Source organism: Amblyomma americanum, chromosome 10, assembly GCF_052857255.1.
Source record: "Amblyomma americanum isolate KBUSLIRL-KWMA chromosome 10, ASM5285725v1, whole genome shotgun sequence".
NCBI classification, from domain to species: Eukaryota; Metazoa; Arthropoda; class Arachnida; order Ixodida; family Ixodidae; genus Amblyomma; species Amblyomma americanum.
In genome coordinates, this window is record NC_135506.1 from 7,233,692 (window position 1) to 7,254,820 (window position 21,129).

At 46.4% G+C, this 21,129-nt stretch overlaps 1 protein-coding gene across 4 annotated transcripts in view; it reads right to left on the reverse strand.

Moving 5' to 3' along the window:
• Grip (Glutamate receptor interacting protein) overlaps positions 1-17,675 on the reverse strand; it is a 121,904-nt gene extending 104,229 nt beyond the window's left edge. For 2 of the 4 annotated variants that reach the window (XM_077640354.1, XM_077640352.1), the window contains exon 1: positions 17,086-17,675. In XM_077640354.1, the coding sequence (XP_077496480.1) occupies positions 17,086-17,134 (49 nt within the window). In that variant the 5' untranslated portion in view covers positions 17,135-17,675. The remainder of the gene's footprint in view (positions 1-17,085) is intronic. The other 2 variants (XM_077640353.1, XM_077640351.1) reach the window with 1 other exon arrangement.
• Between the last annotated feature and the right edge of the window lie 3,454 nt (positions 17,676-21,129).

Sequence of the window (21,129 nt, forward strand, 5' to 3'; positions counted from 1 at the left end):
TAAAAAGTAAGGCCAACTTCTGAACGACTAGGGACGGTAAAACCGCGCGTCCATGTTTGGCCACATGATACGAGTAAGTAGAAGATTTAAAATCATTTCAACATCTGCAAGCATAACATTGCGTCAATCAAAGTTCCAGGCTGCTTGGCCGGAAGTGTTGGCTTCTGCAGTGAGTGATCCCACAGAATGCCTTCTGTGGCACTCGCAGCTTCCGCTGACGTCGATGACGCCGCAAGAATGCAGCAAGAGCTTTTCAGCTCTTACTAACGCTATAGAACTTCCCACATTTCCCAAACATGGTATATGGGCCAGTTCGTTGACTATAGTTCTATTGCAGATATGAACGCAGAACCGGAGGTCAACAGACACAAAATGTGCAGGGCGCACATCTTCGGAAGACCATGGAGACGAGTACACTGTTGTCGACGTACCAGTTATAAATTTGAGCTGAAAGGTACACTATAAACATGAATTACCATATAAGGGAGTATAAAGTGAGTTAGCAGTTCTCTAGAAAACTCTCTTTTCTCCTGCTTCCCTTCATGACCTTTACTGTCGAGTTTTCTAGTGAAGGAAATCTTGCCCTAGGGTTTAGGATGCATGTTTTGCCCCTAGCAGGAATTGCGCTAGAGGACTGTTTCTCCCTTTTGTACTAATTCATGCTTACAGTGCAGAGTATTTCAAAGCGGAAACTGCGGTGGAAAAATTACAGACGGCACTTAAGACCACTTACGTGCTGTGAACGCGAAAGCATTTGTGTCTAACCGTGTGCTACTAGTCAACTATATTTGTTTACTAGTTATTAACAAGTACTAAAGTCTCAAAGGCCTTTAGGTTCAAGATCTTTGCCATAAAAGCCTTTATGTCAAAGGCATTTAGGGTGAAGGCCTTTATGTCGAATGCATTTACCCTAAAGGTCTCCACCCTAAAGGCCTTTCACATAAATAACTTAATCCTATATTTCTTTGACCTGAAGGCCTTTGGGTGTCTATGTATACATTCGGTCCTCTATTGACTCTGTTATGGTAGCTATGGCAGCTGTGCTGATGACAAATTTGGAGTTTTTCGGACCGTTTCGTCTGGACAACAACGCCGCGTTCCGCTTCCAATGAGCTATATAATGCTTTCGCATTAATAAAATGCTTAATCCGCACGAAAGTTCACAAAGCAGGGGGCTAGTAAACGTACTGCGTCTTTTTTGCAATGATGCTGAATTGTTTCACCTCGCAGGCATCGGGACGCAGCGCTGCATTAAATTTAGGCCTGATGCCTGAGCTGCTATTTTTTTTCCCGGCTCCTACGTTCTGTAAACATTTGCAGTTGACCTGTTCCTGACTTGGAGTTCAATATGATCATTTCTGGCAGCATACTTTGGTAGCGTCGACTGCCGACGTTTTTAGAGGATAATCGAACGTTTTTAAAATAGGCAATATTTATTTTCCCCTCCCTCCCAAATCGCCAAACTTGTTTTTTTTTTTCTGGCGCTGTAGTCGTCATTCGCGTGGGAAAAAAGCAAGCTGTTGGCAAGCAGCATCGACACGAAACGTCAAACTTTTTGCTTGCTTCATCGAGTAGCTTCAATCTGCTGTCGATACTGGAAGCCGTGAGAGTCCGGATGTAGAAATACGCGTTGCGGAGATTAAGCAGGCACAATCAATTCTGCCACCCTGCGCGAGCTGCACAGAGTACAGACGTTTCAAAGAGGCTGAGTGCAAGAAGGAGACGAATAGAAGGGAACACGGGCTGAACGTGAAAACGCAGTCTGTGCAGCTTTGTTTGCTCAAAAAAGCGAGTTAGAAATTCGATTTATTGAATTTTATATTGGAAACAGCGTCGAGGTGTGCAGCTATGTTGAGTGTTTACATGGCGGAATGCAGTATACACATATGGAACATTGTTGTTTTTATTCCGCGCATGTGCCACGAAGCATCGCTTTAGACAAGGAATGGGGGGGGGGATTGATTTTTTTATGGGAGGGGAATATTATTATTATTATTATTATTATTATTATTATTATTATTATTATTATTATTATTATTATTATTATTATTATTATTATTATTATTATTATTATTATTATTACCACAGTGCTTGTCGGGTTGTACCATGCAGTCAGTTCCATAGGCGCAACAAGCTATTTACAGCAAATGAAATAAACACCAAAACACATGAACTGAAATTTCCACGAAAATATATGTAGTACAGTTTTTAAGGGGGCAAAAGTATAACGTTAGGAAGGGCGTTGAAAGTGCAGGGAACATAATTTCTCAAAAACAACCAAAATTGATAAAACATCTCAGAATCGAAAATCATGGCTGTTGCCTTAATGTACGAGCGGGTATATGATCAATTATACAATTACTTGACCAAGAATCTTGTTGTTACTATGTTTCTGAAAAGTTTATAAGAAGGTAATTTTAGAGCAAATATTTTTATCTGGCGGCACAGATACGTTGTGCGCAATGTTGCTTAGAATGTGTGTTAAATACTGTTAACTTTTGGTTTTCACCATGAAGATGTGCAGTGATAGTAAACAAAGATTCCATATCCAAGTACGTTGTAAACAAGAGCATACAGCACAAATTTTCTAGTTTCAAATGAGATAAAAAAAGTGGATTATATATAGCACGCAAGACATTGAGCGAAGTTTTTACAAATGTCTATAATTGAGTATGCCAAGTCATATCACTTTCAAAAGGAATTAAAATTTAGAAAGAGGATGGGGTCTTGTCGTGGTTATTGCGAGTTACGGTTACACTTAAGTTCTCCGGCCCACCGTCATTTTTCCAAGTGGTTCGAGTCCCTCGAGAGTTGGCCCGACCAACTAGCAGGTGCGCTGACCCGACAAATACAAGATCCGAGCCGACAAGCCGACTCGACCCTTTGCGCTGCCGTAAACGTCGCTCGTCTCGGTTTAAAAAAAATAATTTAGAATGCTCTTATCACAAAAGGAAATGCGCGGCAGTTGTCTCAATCATGGTGGTTGCCCGAATCTCAGCCGGATGGAGGGAAGGAAGGAGGGAGCGAAAGAAGGAAGACAGAAAGCTCTTAGCTGCCGCTGAGAGCTCAACTGCAGTTGACGCTGCCGTGTAAACAACCTTAACCTGCGCGGAGTTTAGGTAAATATCTGTTGAGCTTATCTGGCCTTGAAAGTACTCCTGCAATAAAGACACAACACTGACGCGGAGGATGGATTTATTTTCCTCGGTCACTTCTTGCACAGCCCCTCTCTAGTTCCCAACCTCTAAAAGTGGGAATTTTATCTCTCTTAATTTCCCTTCAATTTTCTTTTTCTCCTTCGCTCTTCTAGAGCTGTTCTACCTCTGGTTACTATTATTTATTTCTTCGCACTCTCCAGATCTCTTCTTCTTCTGAACCGGCTTGAAAGCTGCCTCGTAACTTCAGGGCTACCTGTTCAGAAAAAATGAACGAGCACCACTTAAATTTATCTTTTTTTCTATTTTTTGCTTTCCTGCGTTGTGCATCTAAGCGCTTTCTGAAAAGGCCTTCAAGCGGGATGTTGAGGGGGGGGGGGGGGGGGGGGTTGAAGGAGGGAGACGCAGCCAGAGAAAAAAAAAACAAGAAACTGTTTATCCTCGAGAGCGGAGACCCAAAAGCGCTTACTAGCTCATCTGTGCTAGCTGAACACCGAGTGCCAAGTTTTCTTTGCGCGTCTGCTCAGGCGTCCTTCTTGAGTGCGACCTTCTGAAGATTTTAAGCCAAGCGTTGCAACATCTTTCTCTTATTTTTCTTTCTTTTTTACGCGTGCGCGTTCTTGCACGTATACTCTGTCTCACACAACCTGTCCTCACTGGAGTGGAAGCTTCCAGACCTGTAGTGGTCGGCTCGGCAGCGCACGAGATGGGCACACTTGGAAACAGGCGTCACCTCGCGCTCTAGCTCCTACTCCACTGCGAGCTACAGTTGCAAAGTGAAGCCTCTGAACAAGCATAAGGGGCTCTAGTTGTGAGGCCTGTTTTTTTTTTCTTGTATTCTTTTTTTTACGTGCATTCAAGTGTATACTTTCTGGCATTAAACATCACTGCTTTTCAATCGGTTCTACCTCTCCCGCTTTAGCTGAGAGAGCGATGACGAGTGCGCTATAGAAAAGAAAGGCGCAGTAGTTATCTCATCACACGTGTACGCAATGGTGTAAGCACTTCAGAATGTATACAAACTGTATCACGCTTAGAAGGAAACTGGCAGCCCGTGACAGCGGCGCTTCGCGAAGCGCCGCAGCCACGGGCTCCCAGTTTCGTTCTAAGCCTGCTACAACCTGTACTTTGCGGTTTGTCTTTGCATAGACTGCTCGACAAAATATCTGAGATTATTTGACTGGCTCACTCATTTGGCGTTTGTTGATTCACTCGTTCGTTCCTTAATTCGCTCACTCGCTCACTCACTAACTTACTAAATCACCCCCTCTCACTCACTCACTCACTCACTAACTCACTCACTCACTCACTCACTCACTCACTCACTCACTCACTCACTCACTCACTCACTCACTCACTCACTCACTCACTCACTCACTGGAACTCACTCACTCATATTCACTCACTCCGTCAGTCATTCACTTATTCAGTCACTCACGCATTGATTAATTATTTAATCAATTATCTTATTCTCAAATTACGAGCCACAAGCATAGCCATTCGAGTTTTTTTTTTTTTTTTTTTACAGAGAATCTCTAACTTTCCGTTTTTTTTTCTATCGAAAGTTCTGGCTCGTGTTCAACTCTTCTGCCTGCACTTATGTGATAAAAGAGGTGACCGAAACAGAGCCTCTAACTTTCCCTGCAGCCATGCACATCCGCTCTCTTCCTAATTCCCAGACTCTAACTCGAACTTATCGCTAGTTCACTTTCGGAGGCTTTTCGAAAGTACAGGCGTTGTGCCCAACGTCCGCTAATTCGGGCCGAACACTCTTATCCGCATTCGCCGATCCGTACCCGCACGATCGCCTACGGTATTGTAATGTGGAAAGAGGTGAGGAAGTTGGGGGAGGGGAGACAAGAGGGAATTACGGCGGCGCTGAGACGCGTGCTTCGGCATGTGTGCAGTTCGGCCGCCGTGTCTTCTCCACATTGCTTTCTTGCCTGAGGGAAAGCACGCTTCGCAGGCATAGCGTGACCGCTCGCTGTTGGAGCACGAGCCCCGCGGCTACGATCAATGGCGCGGCATGGTAGCCGGGCCAGCCATCCCCCGTGATGCCGCTGCTGCTGCTGCTCGAACACTACTTGCAGAGCGTGTGTGCATGTCTCCACCGGTGCGTAATAACGCCCACAGGGACGACAGCGGCGACGGCGACGAGTGCCGCAGCACGCTTCGGCGGTGACCGCCGGTGGCGTGCGCAAATTGAATCTCGGACTCGGATGTCGGGGATACGCCCCTATATATTTCTATATTGAGACACCGATTTTCCTTCTTGTGGTTACTTCCCTCCCCATCCTTATTCTTCCTTCTGTTATAATTATAATTTATATATTATTAACGTGATGCTTGTCACCTCATGTAACAAAAATGTAGTCGCCGCGTGCGCTTTCGTTCTTTATTTTGCTGTCAAAGTAGCAAGTGCGACAGCGTCAAGACTGACGGGTCGTTCCTGTGCACTTCAATAAGCACTTATGGACTGAATATTAATGAGAACACGACAACCTTATCTACGTCGGACAGGGCGAGGGCTATGGAGGTTGTCGTGCGGATGACGGCGACCTGATAAGTCTCGACTATTTAATCAGCGAGAATGAATTTGACACGTTCTGCTAAGCTACGCTTCCTTAACGTGGTCTATCTTTCTTCTTCCTGCCGCGTGAAGCACTTTCTTTAGTGGTAGCTCTATCTGTGTGGTTAAAGAAATCCAACACAATCCTAAGAAAGGTCTAGGAAGCTGAAGAAATCAAAGTGAACCAAAAGCTTAAAAAAGATATCCAGCCTCCTATAGTCTAAGACTTACTATCTTTCGCAAAAATAAATAAATAAATAAATAAGGACACCAACATCAAGTTTGCCAAGCTGCCCGACTACATGCCCAGAGAATCTTCAATATTTCTGTTGAAATGGTGCAGGACATAATACTTTACTCATGTTTAGAATGTAAATCCTAGCTCAAAAGTCTTCCAACCACAAGGCCTGCTTTGGAGTCGCACAGTCAAGCACTCACGGCAGCCCTAAAGACAAAAATGCCTTGAAATATGAGGGCGAGGATTCTCGTCACCTTCCAAAGATTTGCAGTTTGAGGACTGCCTCAAGTGTTTCACTGCACGGCAGAGAAGGAAAGCATGCGCCCTGAAGACATTTGACCCCGGATAACAGTGGATATACGCACTAATGGATGTAGGCGGGATCATGGCTGCCGCCTCGAAGCTGCTAGAACGACGTCGAACACTCTGTGAAGCGCGCACAGTGCTTATCAAATTATACTGTTTTATTATGCTTATACTGTTCTATTATACTGGTAGGAGCACCTGGGCTAAAATCTGCTCGAGACAGCTTGACGAGGCCCAGATGACCATTACAAGGTAGGGCGCGGTGAATATATAAACGCTGCTGAATAAATAGAACAATAAAACCGACGCGTTGTCACATGCGCTTACACAAGCGTTCACAACTGACGTATGCAATATAAAACAATCTATCTGGGTAAGACACTAGTGCTGGAACAGTGAAATTAATAGTCAACAAACCACGAGACGTACAGTAACAGATTACAGATGCGGAACAGCAGGTGCTACTTGAAATGTCAGTCAGTAGTCAGTTATATAGTTTCTATAGAAACAGTACATGTACATGTAAGCACAGCAAATATGTAAGAAAGAGCAACAAGTTAAGACAACAGTCAAGCGCAATCGTTAATTCGTACGAAAGACACAACCGCTTCAACAAATGTGCTTCACTGGACTAACATTCAGGGCATTGTTTATGTGGTTCTTATTCTGGCGTGTTCGGAAAGATGACTCCTCATGTATGAAAGACCAATATTTTAATAAATAAAAACAAAAACGAATACTACTGGGGCTCGCGTGGCTTGCCTTTCCTGGAGTGCGCAAAGCACCTGCCCCGTGACAGCCGGCGCAAATGTTTATGTCTGCCGGCAGTGCGAGTGTTAGCTTGTATAAGACACAATTGCGTTTTTCATCTGTGGTGACGTACCACGATGTTATGAGCTGACAAGCCGCACGTAGTTTAGAGCTTCACGGTGAGACGATGTTTTCGCGCGGTGAAGTAATGCTACTTTTCCAATCATAACACCTGCTTTTTAGTTTCGCTCATTGTTTTCCTTTAAATTTCTTTTCCTTTGTTATGAACGCCTTTGCTAATAAAGACACGTCTACTCTAACCTGTAAGCGTGGTGCCCTTTGATGTTTCATTAAAAGCACAGCCCGCAGCTAGGCGCTTCTGCTTTCAGTGTGCGCATGGCCTGGTTCTGTGTTCCGAGCAGATTAAAACGTGGCTGTGGCAGCCGTCTGGTTTGTTTGTTTGTTTTTGTTGCTGTGCTGGTTAGGTGTTAAAACCCGTAAAAAAAAAAAACTTCACATGCTTTGAGGGGATTTGCCGGCGGATGAAGCAAGTGATTTTGAGAGGCGTGTTGGAAAGCGCGGGCTTATCCCGTCATTCAAGCGGCTCTCTACAGAGCAAGTGGTCTGAAAGCCAATCGGATGCCAGTTTGGAGACTGTTACCATAGTTACCTGAACATATTTCGAAGCCCCTTTCCGCCCCATTTTATGAAGCAAAATAATAAAAGTCAATAGAATGATCCGAAGAACCTGAACTTATCCAAACTTGCCACTGATATACAGATGGAGAAGCGAAATCTAGCAGTTTCTAGACAGGGGGAAGCACAGATGCAATTATCTTGGGAGCGTTCAGCTGCAGAGCGCATTATCAGAGTTTATTAATAAATAATTGAGTAGAGAATGACCATATAAAGGGCACGGTTAAGATCGCAAACATAGGAGTTAAGCTACAGGAATGAAGGCTCTGCTAGTTTGGTACTGGGATGACAGGGTTTCAGAATATGTCCCAGTTAAGAGGGGTATTAGAAATGAACATCGAATGGAAGAGACGCTGGCGGAGATAGTAGATCTTTACGAGCACAAGCTGCGAGTGGGCAAAACTCCGAGGGAGAGGGAGAGGGGGGCAGCTAAATGACAGCCATAAGAAATAGCGGCCTCATGCGGAAATGCTTAAGTAGGAAGGGGAAGTTGCAGAAAACATTCCCAAATACAAAAGTTCTTGTGTTCCTTGTAAACGCTCAAAAACAAAAACTCCCGACCGCTGGTTTACTCGTGATTAGCCGTCGCAATGGGTACGTGGTTACGGTGCTCAGCTGCTGACCCGAAGGACGAGGGTTCGATTCCTGCCGCGGTGGCCAAATTTCGATAGAGGCGAAATGCTAGAGGCCCGTGTGCTGTGCGATGTCAGTGCACGTTAAAGAACCTCAGGTGGTCGAAATTTTCCGGAGCCCTCCACTACGGCGTCCCTCATAGCCTAAGTCGCTTTGGGAAGTTAATGCCAAAAAAAAAAAACAAATCACCCACTGCTGTGCCTTTTTCTCACTTTTTTTTTACTGCGCCCTGCAAACCCTTCCGCCGTGACCCAGGGAAGGAAGGGCTGTGGTGACCGCCGAGAACCCGCCGCGGCGGCTGAGTGGTTAGAACGCTCGGCTACTGAGCAGGAGCACGTAGGTTCGAATTCGGCCGCTGTGACCGCGTTTCGCTGGAGGCGAAACGGAAAAGGTGACCGTGTATAGTGCGATGTCAGGACACGTTAAAAATCCCCAGATGTTCGAAATTATTCCGGAGGTCTCCGTCGTAGCATCCCTCATAGCCTGAGTCGCTTTTGGACTTTAAACCCCATAAACCAACCAACGAAAATGAGATTCTATGCATATTTTTCCCCGCCCCATGGTCCTTTCCGGTTCACGGTTTAAAAACGAAATAAGAAGACAATAGGGAGAGTGGTTATTAAGTTATATGCGCGGAAATACGGCATTTCTCAGAATATTTTTCTTCGCCTCAATCCATTTTTAGACCAAATGCTGGCAACTGCTTAGCGGGAATTTACGGGTTAATTCTCGCGTTTATTTGTAGTTTTCCTGCGCTCCCTATAATTTTTTCGCTGTGTTTTTCTTCCCTGCATCACTCTTTTAGGTCACGCATTTCTTTTTGTTGTTTTCTGGTTAAGTGTTTTAGTTTCCCCCTAATGTTCACCGTGTATTTCTGCAGTTCCGCGTGCGGGGCCCAGACGGCGGCGGTCTCAAGAAAGGAACTCGTGGAACGGAGCCAGAAAAGCGCGCGGCCGGGGCGCCTCCGAGGCGCGTCGCCCAGCGCGCGAATTAAAGCGCGATAAAAGCGGGCGCGCGCAAGTTGACAGCACAGAATGCGTCCACGCACCCGCAAAGGAAAGACGCGCCAGCTCGAGGAAGGCCCTGCATAGAGACGGAACAGGAAGCCCGGAAGAAGTATAACAAGAATTGAGAAAACAGAAAAACCGTCTTTAATGCGGGCAGCTAGACTATAGTTGCTTGCTTTGGGAACACGGCGAGACGTACGACCGGTGCTAAAAGGAAAGCACGGAAGAAGAATTAACGCTGGAATTCCTCGTCATCTAGAAATTCTGTTCTATTAGGAATGTTCGAAATTTCGAATATTCGCACAGCGGAAATGTAGACCCTTCTGCAGCGCCCTAGTATTCGTGGTGTCCAAAGAAAAAAAAATTCACAGGGACACCCATAGTTCGATTATGGGTTGGTATTAGCAGACGTTGATGCCTTTAGCAGTAGTGACGCCACTTCACCCCAGCCAATGGGAATGCACCCGCCTGGTGATGTCACTTCCTTCCACCCAGTGGGAATGCTCCCGTCTGATGACGTCACTTTCCTCCGGCCAGTGGAAATGCTTCGGTATAGTGACGTCACATCTCTCCAGTCAGTCAACCAATGGAAATCCTCACATCTACGCGAGCAGTGCGTTGTGCACTGCTCCAACGTTATGAGCGTCAAAGGCGCATTTACACTAGGAAGTAAGTGAAATGAGGTCATTCTAGTTCATCTGCCTCACTTGATTGTTTTCAGCACTAATGCCTGCCATTGGCAGCTAGATGGCGTCATAGAAAATTTTACATTGGCTTGAAGCGTTTACATTGGCTGGCTCGTGCATTTTTCATGGGAAGAATAAGTCAACTTTGAGAGAAAAAAAACTGCGGCTCGCTGTCTGGCGTCGCTCTTATTGCTGCGTTTCGAAGTGTACACAAAATTACGTAGAAAGCGCTGAAAGACGCAAGTAAATAGAGTCACTGGAAAATTTTCAGAGTACCGGTAATTCTCCTCTCCCCGTCACCGGATTTAGAAGTTTCATGGCTGCTCCTACCTGACGCTTCCAGCACTGCAGTTGCTTCCGTAGTTTCTTATGTACCCTCCATCGCTGCGTCGTTGCTATAAGTGATAATTTAAGCTCGTGAATTGTTGGTTAAGATAACTTTGGAGAAATTGTGAACGGACGTTCAGAAAAAGTGGAAAACAGTAACTTTCGTAACTCGTTGGAGCAGCATGTAGCGCATGTACGCGGGTCCTACAGGAAAACACAGAGACTTTGGAACGCCGCTGCCGCTCAATGTAATGTCCCAAAAAAGGTTGGTGTCTGTTGGTTTGGCCAGCCACAGAAGCCATGTTTCTTCCAAGCCCTACTACACAGAAAAAAGGAATGCGTGCTCTGAAAAATGCGAAATGAGCTGACGGACAAAAAAATAAACAAAAATAAAGAATCTCACTCCGGATCGACAGCGCCTGCAGTTGCCGCTCATCTCTCGTCAGTGTTTTTTCATCGCTGCTTTATTCTACCTTTGAAAATCCTTGCACGGGCCGCGCAGTGGCATTGCAGATAAACAGACTTAAGAGTAAACAAACAAAGATCCGGTCATTGGCCTCCATTTCTGAATCGGTGTTTGACGGCATTATTTCGTTGCTGTTGTGATACTTGGCTGAAATTTTCCAAACCCTTGACTACGTGAACAAATACTCGTGACAAATTGCTGTGTCCGAAACTTGGACGTAGAGAAAGAGCGAAAGAAAGAGAGGAAAAAATAAGGGAAGGACGCCGAATTGCATAGTAAAGGAAAATTTCAACATATTACCTCGAAGCTCTGTACTATTTGTTTATTCCCGCTCAAAGCCGCAGGACAATGAGTTAGCCGATGAGGCGGTTCGCGCGCTCCCACCCCGGGCACTCACACTTGCTCTGGAAGCATGCTGCGAGCGTACCCAATCTCTAATTACATTCAAAGCCATCGCTACATATTATAAGGACAGTCGTAGTGGCCTTCCGGAACTCTGTAAGGGTCTCCGGACAGCAAACGAACGGCTTCTTCTCAAAATTTTTACAAATACAATGCTGTGCCCGGCAGTATTGAAACACTTCAATTCAGAATTTGACGGTGGCTGCAGGCTGTGTGGAGCGACGTTCTCGGACGTTTTCCACATGGACTGGGCCTGCCCTTCCAATCCCCACCCTTCCCAATCTGCCACCCTTCTAGGGAGGCCTGGGAGGCGGCGCTGCTCAGCTGCCGTAACCTCGTGCAGGGTCACAATTCCCGAACACACGTACACAAAAGGCACCCGTGTGCTGTGCGATGCCAGTGCACGTTAAAGATTCCCAGGTGGTCGAAATTATTGCGGAGCCTTCCACTACGGCACCCCTTTCTTCCTTTCTTCTTTCACTCCCTCCTTTGTCCCTTCCCTTACGGCGCGGTTCAGGTGTCCAACGATATATGTGAGACAGATACTGCGTCATTTCCTTTCTTTAAAACCAATTTTCCATTTTTTTTTCGTAATGAAACAGCGCGAACATTATAGGAGTCTTATCTGACGCTACAGAAGAAGACGATTGTCAGCACTGAACTTCGTTCCTCGATGACGTCATTCTTTGTTTATGGCGTCCTAGGTTCACGCCGTCGAATCTATGTGCGCCGTGCGGGGATGTTGAAACCTTAGATCATTTCATCCTCTCCTGCCGGCGGTTTGCACAGCAGAGAATTAAGTTTTTACAAATTCCTCTCGCTCAATTAGGGCTGCCGTTTACTCTTCCCGTCCTCCTCTCCTTCGGTGCAACCGTCAAAGGTCATGCGCTTAAGCAGTTGTGTGAGCTTCTTCACAGGTATTTTATCGAAACGGGGAGAGTTTTGTGTTAACTTTTCGTTGCCTTTGCTATTCTCTCAAAATTAGTTTATTTCTGATTATTTGTTTAAAATTTATTTATTTCAACCCTCACCGCTCTGTTTCCTCCATTATAATTCCGATTTCCTCAGGATATCTCAAAATTCGCTATTTGTTTTCACAGATTTTTCTATATTTATGAGCCACTTGAGATAAACCTCGGTGAATTTTATGCTATTTGGATCTGCACCGAACTCTGCCCAATCCACCACCGTGGGTATGTTCTATCGCTTTTGAGGCAACAACAATAACTTCATTGTCTGACCAGTAAACACTGCATGTACAGTAGGCTGTTGTCTGATTCTAAGATTTTGGCACAAATATCCGTCTGGCGCGAAATATGGAGCTAATGCCGCGTTAGTGCGCAGAAGTGCGGGCAAATATAAGTACGAGTGTAGTAGCAAATAATGTAATCTGAACAAGATAGAAAAAAGTAGTGCTAGCGAAAACAAGATATCGCGGAGTGAAAAAAACAAACCATTAAACATAGACACCAGCATAGATAGCTGCAGGATGTGAAGGCGACGCGGGACATCGCTTGGGGCTCGGCACGGGAGACGAATGACCATGGCACAATGGAATGCGGGATGCTCGCGCGGCCATAAATGAAAAGGAGGAAGGGTTTTTAGCATGAGGGGTCACTGAACCGCGACCCGCTCGCTCAAATACCACTTCACCAAAGGCAGCCCCGGCGGTCCCCAAAGGACGAACTGAAGACGCCGCGGGTAAGCATGGGGGAGAAATAAAGAACAGCACAAAGAGAGGAGAAAGATAAAGGATGAAAGAAATCAATAAAGAAAGCTTAGTCTTTTCGGGGAACGGAAATCTGCACAAGCGTCTTGGTTGCACAACATCGCTTTCCCCCTTGAGGGTACCCAGCGCTCAATTCTCGCAAACACTTTTCTTCCCTTTTGTCCTTTTTACTTGGTGTTGACTCGTTGAATAAAGATTTCTGGGGAGAGCTGTACACCCGGATGTAGAGGGCCTCTTTGTATCCGTCGATGTTTTTCGCTAGTTTGTCTTTCGTTCGCGAGCGTTGTTTAATAGATCCACCGGAAACGCTGGGCGCAAACTCATCACTGGATCTCCGGCGATTTCGCCAGAAAAACATCTTCGGCTACTCATTTTTTTTCTTGTTTTGAAATGTTGACCTCTCATTTTTGGTTGCCAGCGGCTGGGTCGCATTGGCCTACATTACAACTTCCGCTTTGTGTTTCGAACAGGCACTGTGGATTGCGAGGCGGACGAGAAAATCGCTAGCATGGAGAAAGCGTACCAAGAACCCCTGTTCCCTTTTTGTGTGTTTGTGTGCTTTGGGAAAGCACTTAGTTTCTACAGCTACACTTACGCACTAAGTCGGGCCGCATTTTGACCTCTCTTTCTCGCGTTCGGCCCTTCAATGGGGCCGCGATGCGTTTGCTTCACTAATGGTCCTTTCATATTGGCGCTTGTGGGACATGCCTGATGATGATGATGATGATGATGATGATGATGATGATGATGATGTCATGATTATATTCGTGTAACTACACGTCTGTTATGACCTCGCCGATAAATATAGCAGCGCTAATTAATTATAGCGAATTATCAATTGACGATGTCGTCATATCTACACGAAGAAGAAAGCAAGCAGGTCATGCATGTACCCGCTTGCATGACCTGCAGCATTTATACTCGACCGCAGCGGTGGACAAGTGGTTGAGCATCCGCCTCGCATGCGGGAGGTGCGGGGTTCGATCCCCAGTGCCGCCGGGTACCCACCGGTGATACAATGGGTACAAGCTTTCCCCTGGTCTGGTGCTCGGCTTATTTAGGGTGAAATGCTTGGAAAACGGGTCTTTGACCCCACCTTGAGTAATGGAAAAAATACCTTGTGCCAGGGCGCTCTTTGGCCATAGACGGTCTTGTGCCATAAAAATCCGTAATCATCATAATCACCATCATTTATACTCGAGCTGATAATGTTGTTCAACCGTTTTTTCTTTCACCTTATTGCGCAACTTGCTTCGTAAACAACATGCTGAACGGAAGGAGAGCTTTGTCTTTGGAAAGAAAAGACACTTTAGAACGGAGCAGCAGCGGTCTTGAGTTTTCAGGAGGAAGCGCTTCATGCACGAAGAAACTATTTTTTCGGGGATGTTGGTTCGAAATGTTGAGATGAAGCGAATGCCATCCGCGAGTAACAGTCTCCTACGCATCGCTCTGCACACGTCGCACACATTTTAGGAAAACATCCGAGACAATATAGAATGTGAAAGTTGCACACTGACCGCACCAGCACTTAAGTGAAAAACAAGAGCAGTTCTTGTTCTATGCTGCATCGTTTTGAAATACAGCAAAATAAGTCGGACGCTGACATCTCTTCTTAGTTTTTTTTTTTTTGCATCAGCGTTTGCAAGCAGGCGAAGTAGAGGCAGATACATACGACGAGGTGGTGATGACGCAGCTGTTGCTTAGTGATGACGCATGAACTGGCCAAACAATCCATCCTTGTCGGCTTCTGTCAATGAACTCGTTCTTGGAGGTAATGCACCGTATCTTTTTTATATATCTTGCTTTTTTGTATGACCTGTTGAAAATCTGTCGTTTTACATTCTTGGGACGCTCTATTCTCGGTGGTGCGAAGCCTAATCGCTCCGACATGTGGTGTATATCTTAGAGATAGTGAGTCCTTACTTGGGATATCGTCACACAAATATAACGACATTCCTAGTGCTCAGCAGCATCAGTATCTCATCCAGAACTTTAGTCAGCTCCATAGATGGCCTAACGTGTGGCCTCTGATTTTGAGCGTTCGGTGCCATTTTCATCGCCTTTATTCTGCGGCGCCTTTCAAGGCGAAAACTTGATGCATATGAAGTAATTTTTAAAAAGTGACAATTTCCTGTACAAATTGAGCATATGATAAAAGTTCGCACCCTAATCGTTGAGTCTAATGGCTCTTATTTGAATACTTATATAAAGGTTTATTCACTATATTTATGACTTATTCACAAGATATCCTTCCGTAATGAACATGCTGGCTAGGATGCGTTTGCAAACGTAGCATGGGACAAAGCAGAACACAGATAACACTTCGGTAGAACTCGAGTTTGAAGCAAGCCACCTTATAGTTGCAGCCGTGCGGTTCAAACTGTTTGGGTACAACTCCATTTCTTGTTTATTTATTCGAGAACCAAATGGTATCAAATATTAATTATGTAAATTGTCTTAAGATTTGCAGTTTTAATATGCTAGGGAATTCAAGCATCATTGTTACCTTGCTCCGTAGAAGCGCACAGTGGTTTTACTTTTCAGCATATGTAGCTTCATAGTAAGGGATTATAGTCGATGCTGTAGCGAGCCGACAAAAGAAGTCTCAAACTGTATGGAAAACGGTGGGTGAATCGATGCAGCTTCCATTGGACGCTAAATCGAGGCACCCTACAAAACAGGTGCGGAAGCTGCCACCTCCCGGCCGTAGCTTCTACTGCACTTCCAGCAAGATGTAAGGCTAAGTAGTTCGCAGAAGTTTGCGACAAAGCGCATTTATTTCTAGCAGGCTGGACACTCGAATCAAGGCTGCAGTTCTTGACAGGGCATGCGCCTTGTCCAGAAATATATGTGCCTAGAATGTGTATAAAAAGTTCTCTATTTTCGTTTCCTGCTCAAGTGTACAGTATAATTATTACCAACTTTGCTTCATGGCTTCACTTGTCAAGTTCCTGTGTTCCGACCACAATAGACTCGTTTGCGAATGCATGGTCATTTCGAAATAGATGTATTTCTACTACGCTCAGTGCTATTTCCTACACTTGCCGTTTTTATTGTAGAAAATTTTTCGCGGCGTTTAAATACAACACGGATATAGTCATCCTGATCGCAAAGAGTGCCATTACTGAGAACTGCATAAATATAATAGATGAACACAGGAGACGAGGCCGACGGGTCATGGCGGGTATTCGCATGTGCCGTCAGCATCGACCCCTGTCTTAGTCTTTTATGTCAGCGTAGTGTGCTAATAATTGAAACCCTGGAACAAATAAACAAGCAACAGTTCTTGTCCAGCTAACTGTCAGAACTGCTTTTTTTTTGGTATCGGCGCCGCAATTTGAACGATGCAACTTTGCCCTATTAGTGGTTTACTACAGCAGTTTTTGTCTGCTTTTCCAGCTTGCTTCCTTAACCGCCGTGTGAAATGATTTGTACACTACGTTGTCGAAAAAGAAAAAAAAAACGTGTTCGTGTGGAAATAAGACATGGTACAAGAACTCCTTCTGGTACTCATAGAAGATAAGAAGCCCTTTCCAAAGAAGACGGAAAAACTCGACCAAAAGTCTTCCATTTTTGCTTCATCATGAACTAATCACACGCGCATCCTGTACACATTTCTTATTGTGTAAATAGTTTGTGTATATTACCTCTCCCCCTATCCTCTCTTTCTGTCCCCTCACCTCTTTCATTTCATTTCTCCATTCTGCCTGCTATCCTTTATTTCCGCTGCCCCAGCTCAGGTGCTTGAGTATTGATGGCAGATGCCGGGGCTAGCAAAAATCTTATCCTTACTTTTTTATTATTATTTTAATAAATCACTACTACTACTACTACTACTACTACTACTACTACTACTACTACTACTACTACTACTACTACTAGTCTTCAATTTTAAAAGATATCTTCTGATCTTTGTGAGGCTTTGCGAGGCTTGGCGCGCTTGCCACGTGCTGCTCTGAGCAGTAAGAATATAAGTCGCAAAAAGTACCCATCATGCATTCTGCACGTTGAATCATGTTTGTCCTCTTCACTGGCTCGTATTTTATGAAAGAAAAAATACATGCATTTTCCTGTGTGAAAAGAAAACGCCCATCGTAGAGAAGCGAAAGAGGTAGACTCACGTTGATGCTTTTGGGAGCTCCTTAAGCAACCTGATCCCCAAGAAGGCATCCTGTTTCAGCTTGCCGTAGCAGCAAGGCTTCGTTGACTAGCGTCGCTGTATAATCGTGACGGGCTTCAGAGCCTTGAAGATGATGCCTCCGTCGCCGTTCTCAAAGTCGTAACAAACTACGGACACGTAACACCGAGGACACTTCACGCACGAAAACCCAGTCTTCGCTGAAACCCACATCAAAGCAACAGTCGGCCATCTTTTTCGTCTGTTTGTTTTCCAGCGGCGATAGTATCCCGCTCCTTCGACCTTGGTGGCAGCAACTCCGCACCGGCGTGTTCTTTTCTTTTTTGTCGAACCAGCCGAAAAAAAGAGAACTGCGCAGCTCTTACCCTTCGTCGTGTCCGGAGAAGAGTAACGAGGTTTCCACGGAAAAAACAGCGAAGCGAAGCACACCGCGACAGCGAAGCGTGACGTCACCACTTACGGGAGCAATCTTGACCCGTCACGAGCCAATCAACGCTTTAATTGGGAGGCAGGCCCGCGCGACGTTTCTCGCAGACGACCATCGACGTACCCGCTCGCCGCGTCGTCTGCTACGGCTTGGTAAGGGGGCCGTCTGCTAGACGCAACGAGAGCGGCGGGAAGGAGGATGGTGAGCAGCGAGGAAAAGAGGGAAGCGCGTCCAAAATAAAAGCCGTCACCATGGCAACGAAGGAGACGCTCTCGCTCCCATTGGCTGCGCTCGCGAGACCGCAGGGTGACGGCGGCGCGTTCGAGCCCCCGGCGTGTGCTTGCCGTAAATAAAAAGTGCGCCGGCGGCGCGGTTTTTACCCCACGTTGGGCCCCAACACCGAGACCGCGGTGGCGGCGCGCGCAGGCATGGGGCCAAGCGTTGCCGCCGAAACGCCCCTCGTAGGTGTTTAAAAATAAAATTGTCTCTCCGGAATGAAGCACGCGACAAAAATTAAACGCCCTACCCACCCCCCCTTCCCTCCCTTTTCCCGACTTTTTTTTTTTTTTCCTCTGCTCGCGACACCCGACCCTCGAAGAAAGGAAGGTAGGCGGCAGTTGTGTGCTCGTGTGGCGGGTGGTGGTTTCGCGCGCCTTTCTTTTGTCTTTCGCGGCGCGCGCGAAAGCACGCGCTTTCTGGACGCGGGACACTAGATAAACTTTCTGGCCGCACGTGTGCGGCGCCTCGTTGTCGCTTCGCAGTGGCAGGTGCGTCGACAGGGAGCTTTTAGTTAACTGCAAAACAGCTCACGGAAGTTACCGGACCACGAGTGCTTCCGAAAAACTTTTCGAAAGAAAACTTTTTCTCTCCATCAGGTCGAAGGACTTAGAGCCCTTACGGCCACCGAAAGCACACTGACAACAGTAGAGGCTTCCCTTTCTACCTGAATACTATTGGAGAGTTAGTTTAACTTAGTGTAGACGTATACCATATTACCGGATGCATCCTGCGCACCATACCTGACCGTGCGTAGCATGGCAACCGAAATCCGGTGTACGTATACGTGTGTACGTCTCCGCATTATGCTAAAACTCTGTTCTCATAGGCTGGCAGCTGTGGTGGAGCGCTTGACGGAATGTCTAGTAAGTGGGCAGCATTGAAACATGCCAGTGAGCAGCCTTATGATAGTCGCTAATCAAACTCGAACGAAACAGATGGCACTTTGGGTGTCATCGGTTATCGCTGCGCTGCCAGCGATGCAGTGCTTTTCCATTGCGAGAGCATGACTTCACACTCTCCTACTTCACTATTATAGGGAATAAAGGCCTAGGGACAAAGTGTTACGTAGGTAGGCCTTTGTCCTTCAAACCGCAGGATCCACGGGCTGCGTTTTCAGGTTCAAGAGCTGTGCATGCAACCTTATTTTTAGCAAACGACATCGGCGCTGGCGCCGTAGGATGTGGGAGCCGGAGATTCTTGCTTTCATCTACCGTCCAAAAAGAACATTTCCCTCCCCTGGGTGCCCACTCTGCAATGACCCAGCGGAGACAGCCCAGCATCTCCTATGTGAGTGCCCTGCCTTTGTGCCCGCAAGGACAATCATGGAGGCGGGCTACCGCTCCTTGGGTCTCCCCTGCTGTTCAGTGGATCACCTTTTCTTCCCCGGAGGCCACCATCCTGCCAATGCCTTCCGGCACCTCCTCTCCTTCCTGGAGGCCACCGGCCTCTCTGGCCGCCTCTAGGCCTGAGGGGGCAGCACATGTCAACTGGCATGATCATTGCGGCTGCGCGCCTACCCTCTCCTTTCAATCTTTTTCCCCTCCCCCACCTCCTTCTATGACACGCAGGCAGTGGGCGTGGAGGCCAGCCCTTCAGTAGACAAGCCCGTGTCTTCCCACTTTCCATTCTTCCTACATCCACAGAAGAAGAAGATCCTGGTGATTTTGCGAGCGGGATTCTGGGAAGCGGCTCATTCATTCAGATGGATCTGGGAACAGGTGACCACTGACCACTAAGGTGGGCCGTGGAGCAGGTGCCTTCACTCAGTTGGGCATGGGACAGGTTACCTACCCAGTTGGGCACGCAGGCAGAGGCATTCACTCAAGTGGGCCCGGAGATACACGAAACATTTTGGTGGGTGTGGCTGCAGGTGCCGCCAATCTGGTGGGCCTGGGAATATGTGAATCCCCTCAGCTGGGGATGGAAGCTGGTACCTACGCTCAGTTTGGCAGGGAAGCATGTGCATTCTCTTCAGTGGGCCGGCGAACAGATGACTTCACTCTGGTGGGCCTGAAAACAAGTGCGCATACACTCGGATGGGCTTGGGAGCGAGTGCACCCACCCAAATCTATATAATATATGACTCCGGATCCGCCCAGGTTGGTCTGAGAGCACATGCACCCACTGCGTGCTTAGATGGGCCTGGGAGCAGGTGCATTTACTCAGATGGTACAGTGAGCAGGGCTATTCATTCATAGGGGCCTGGGAGTGGGTGCCTTCACTCATGGGAGTTAGATTCGACAGCGGCGGAGCAGGTTTTTTTAAACCGCTCACTTCTGAGGTACTACCACACTGGTCGCGCGCAAGGATCGGCACTCTGCCGCCGTACGCACAGTGGGATCGGTGAGTCATTCTAAACATTTCTCGTAAAGGCCTAGAAAAGAGTCAGAGCTTTCAAGTATTCAGTCCCCGTCCATGCTAAACTCGCTTCATTAGATTAGTAAAAACAAAACTTGAATAAAAAGCAATAAAACTCAACTGTAAAGGATTAGGAGGAAGTCGTTTCTATTTGGGTCCAACCGACTCTTCGAAAGTACCATTTCTTCTATGGAGGCGAAATTCTCGAGGCCTGTGCCCTGTGCAATGTCGGTGCACGTTAAAGAACGCCAGGTGGTCGAAATTTCCGGAGCCCTTCAATAAGGCATCCCTCATAGCCTGAGTCGCTTTGAGACGTTAAACCCCATAAACTGAACCAATCCAAGCCATTTCATTTTTCCACGGAACAATGGCGCACTATTCCAAATAGTTACCACCCAAACTTTCCAAAGCAAACAAAACTTTAAACCTAGTACAATAAAAGTTTTCTCCGTGTTGCCAAAGGCGTGCGGCACAGAGCATCCGCCAAATGAAATCGTGCGACTTCAAACACAAAATTCATTAAATTGACTTCGGTATTTTTGTAAGAAACCACTAGTACCCGAAGTGGCACTTTGGACTTCACAAAATGGGCGTGTATCGCTTATTCTGAACATTGCGTTGACCTTGCACATTGCACAAAGTAATTTCCGTTTGTTTCGAGGACTTTCCATGTGTTATAAGATGCCACATGGCGAGTACTCGCTCCTGCAATTTGTGCACCTCTGGAACAAGTCGCTTTTTCAGTGTCACCTCTTTTCATCGGGATGAACCTGACAATAAGGCACCTTTGCATTGAATTTCGTTGTTTAGTTACGCACGTGTACACTCCCAACAAAAAAAAAATTGTCGTATGCTTAGCAAATTGTCTGCGTAATACGCGAATAGCGCGGAGTATGGGCGCGTCACCTGTCCACGTGAGTTTGTACTACTGTATTGCCCGTTGCAAACGAGAGATCCCGCTAG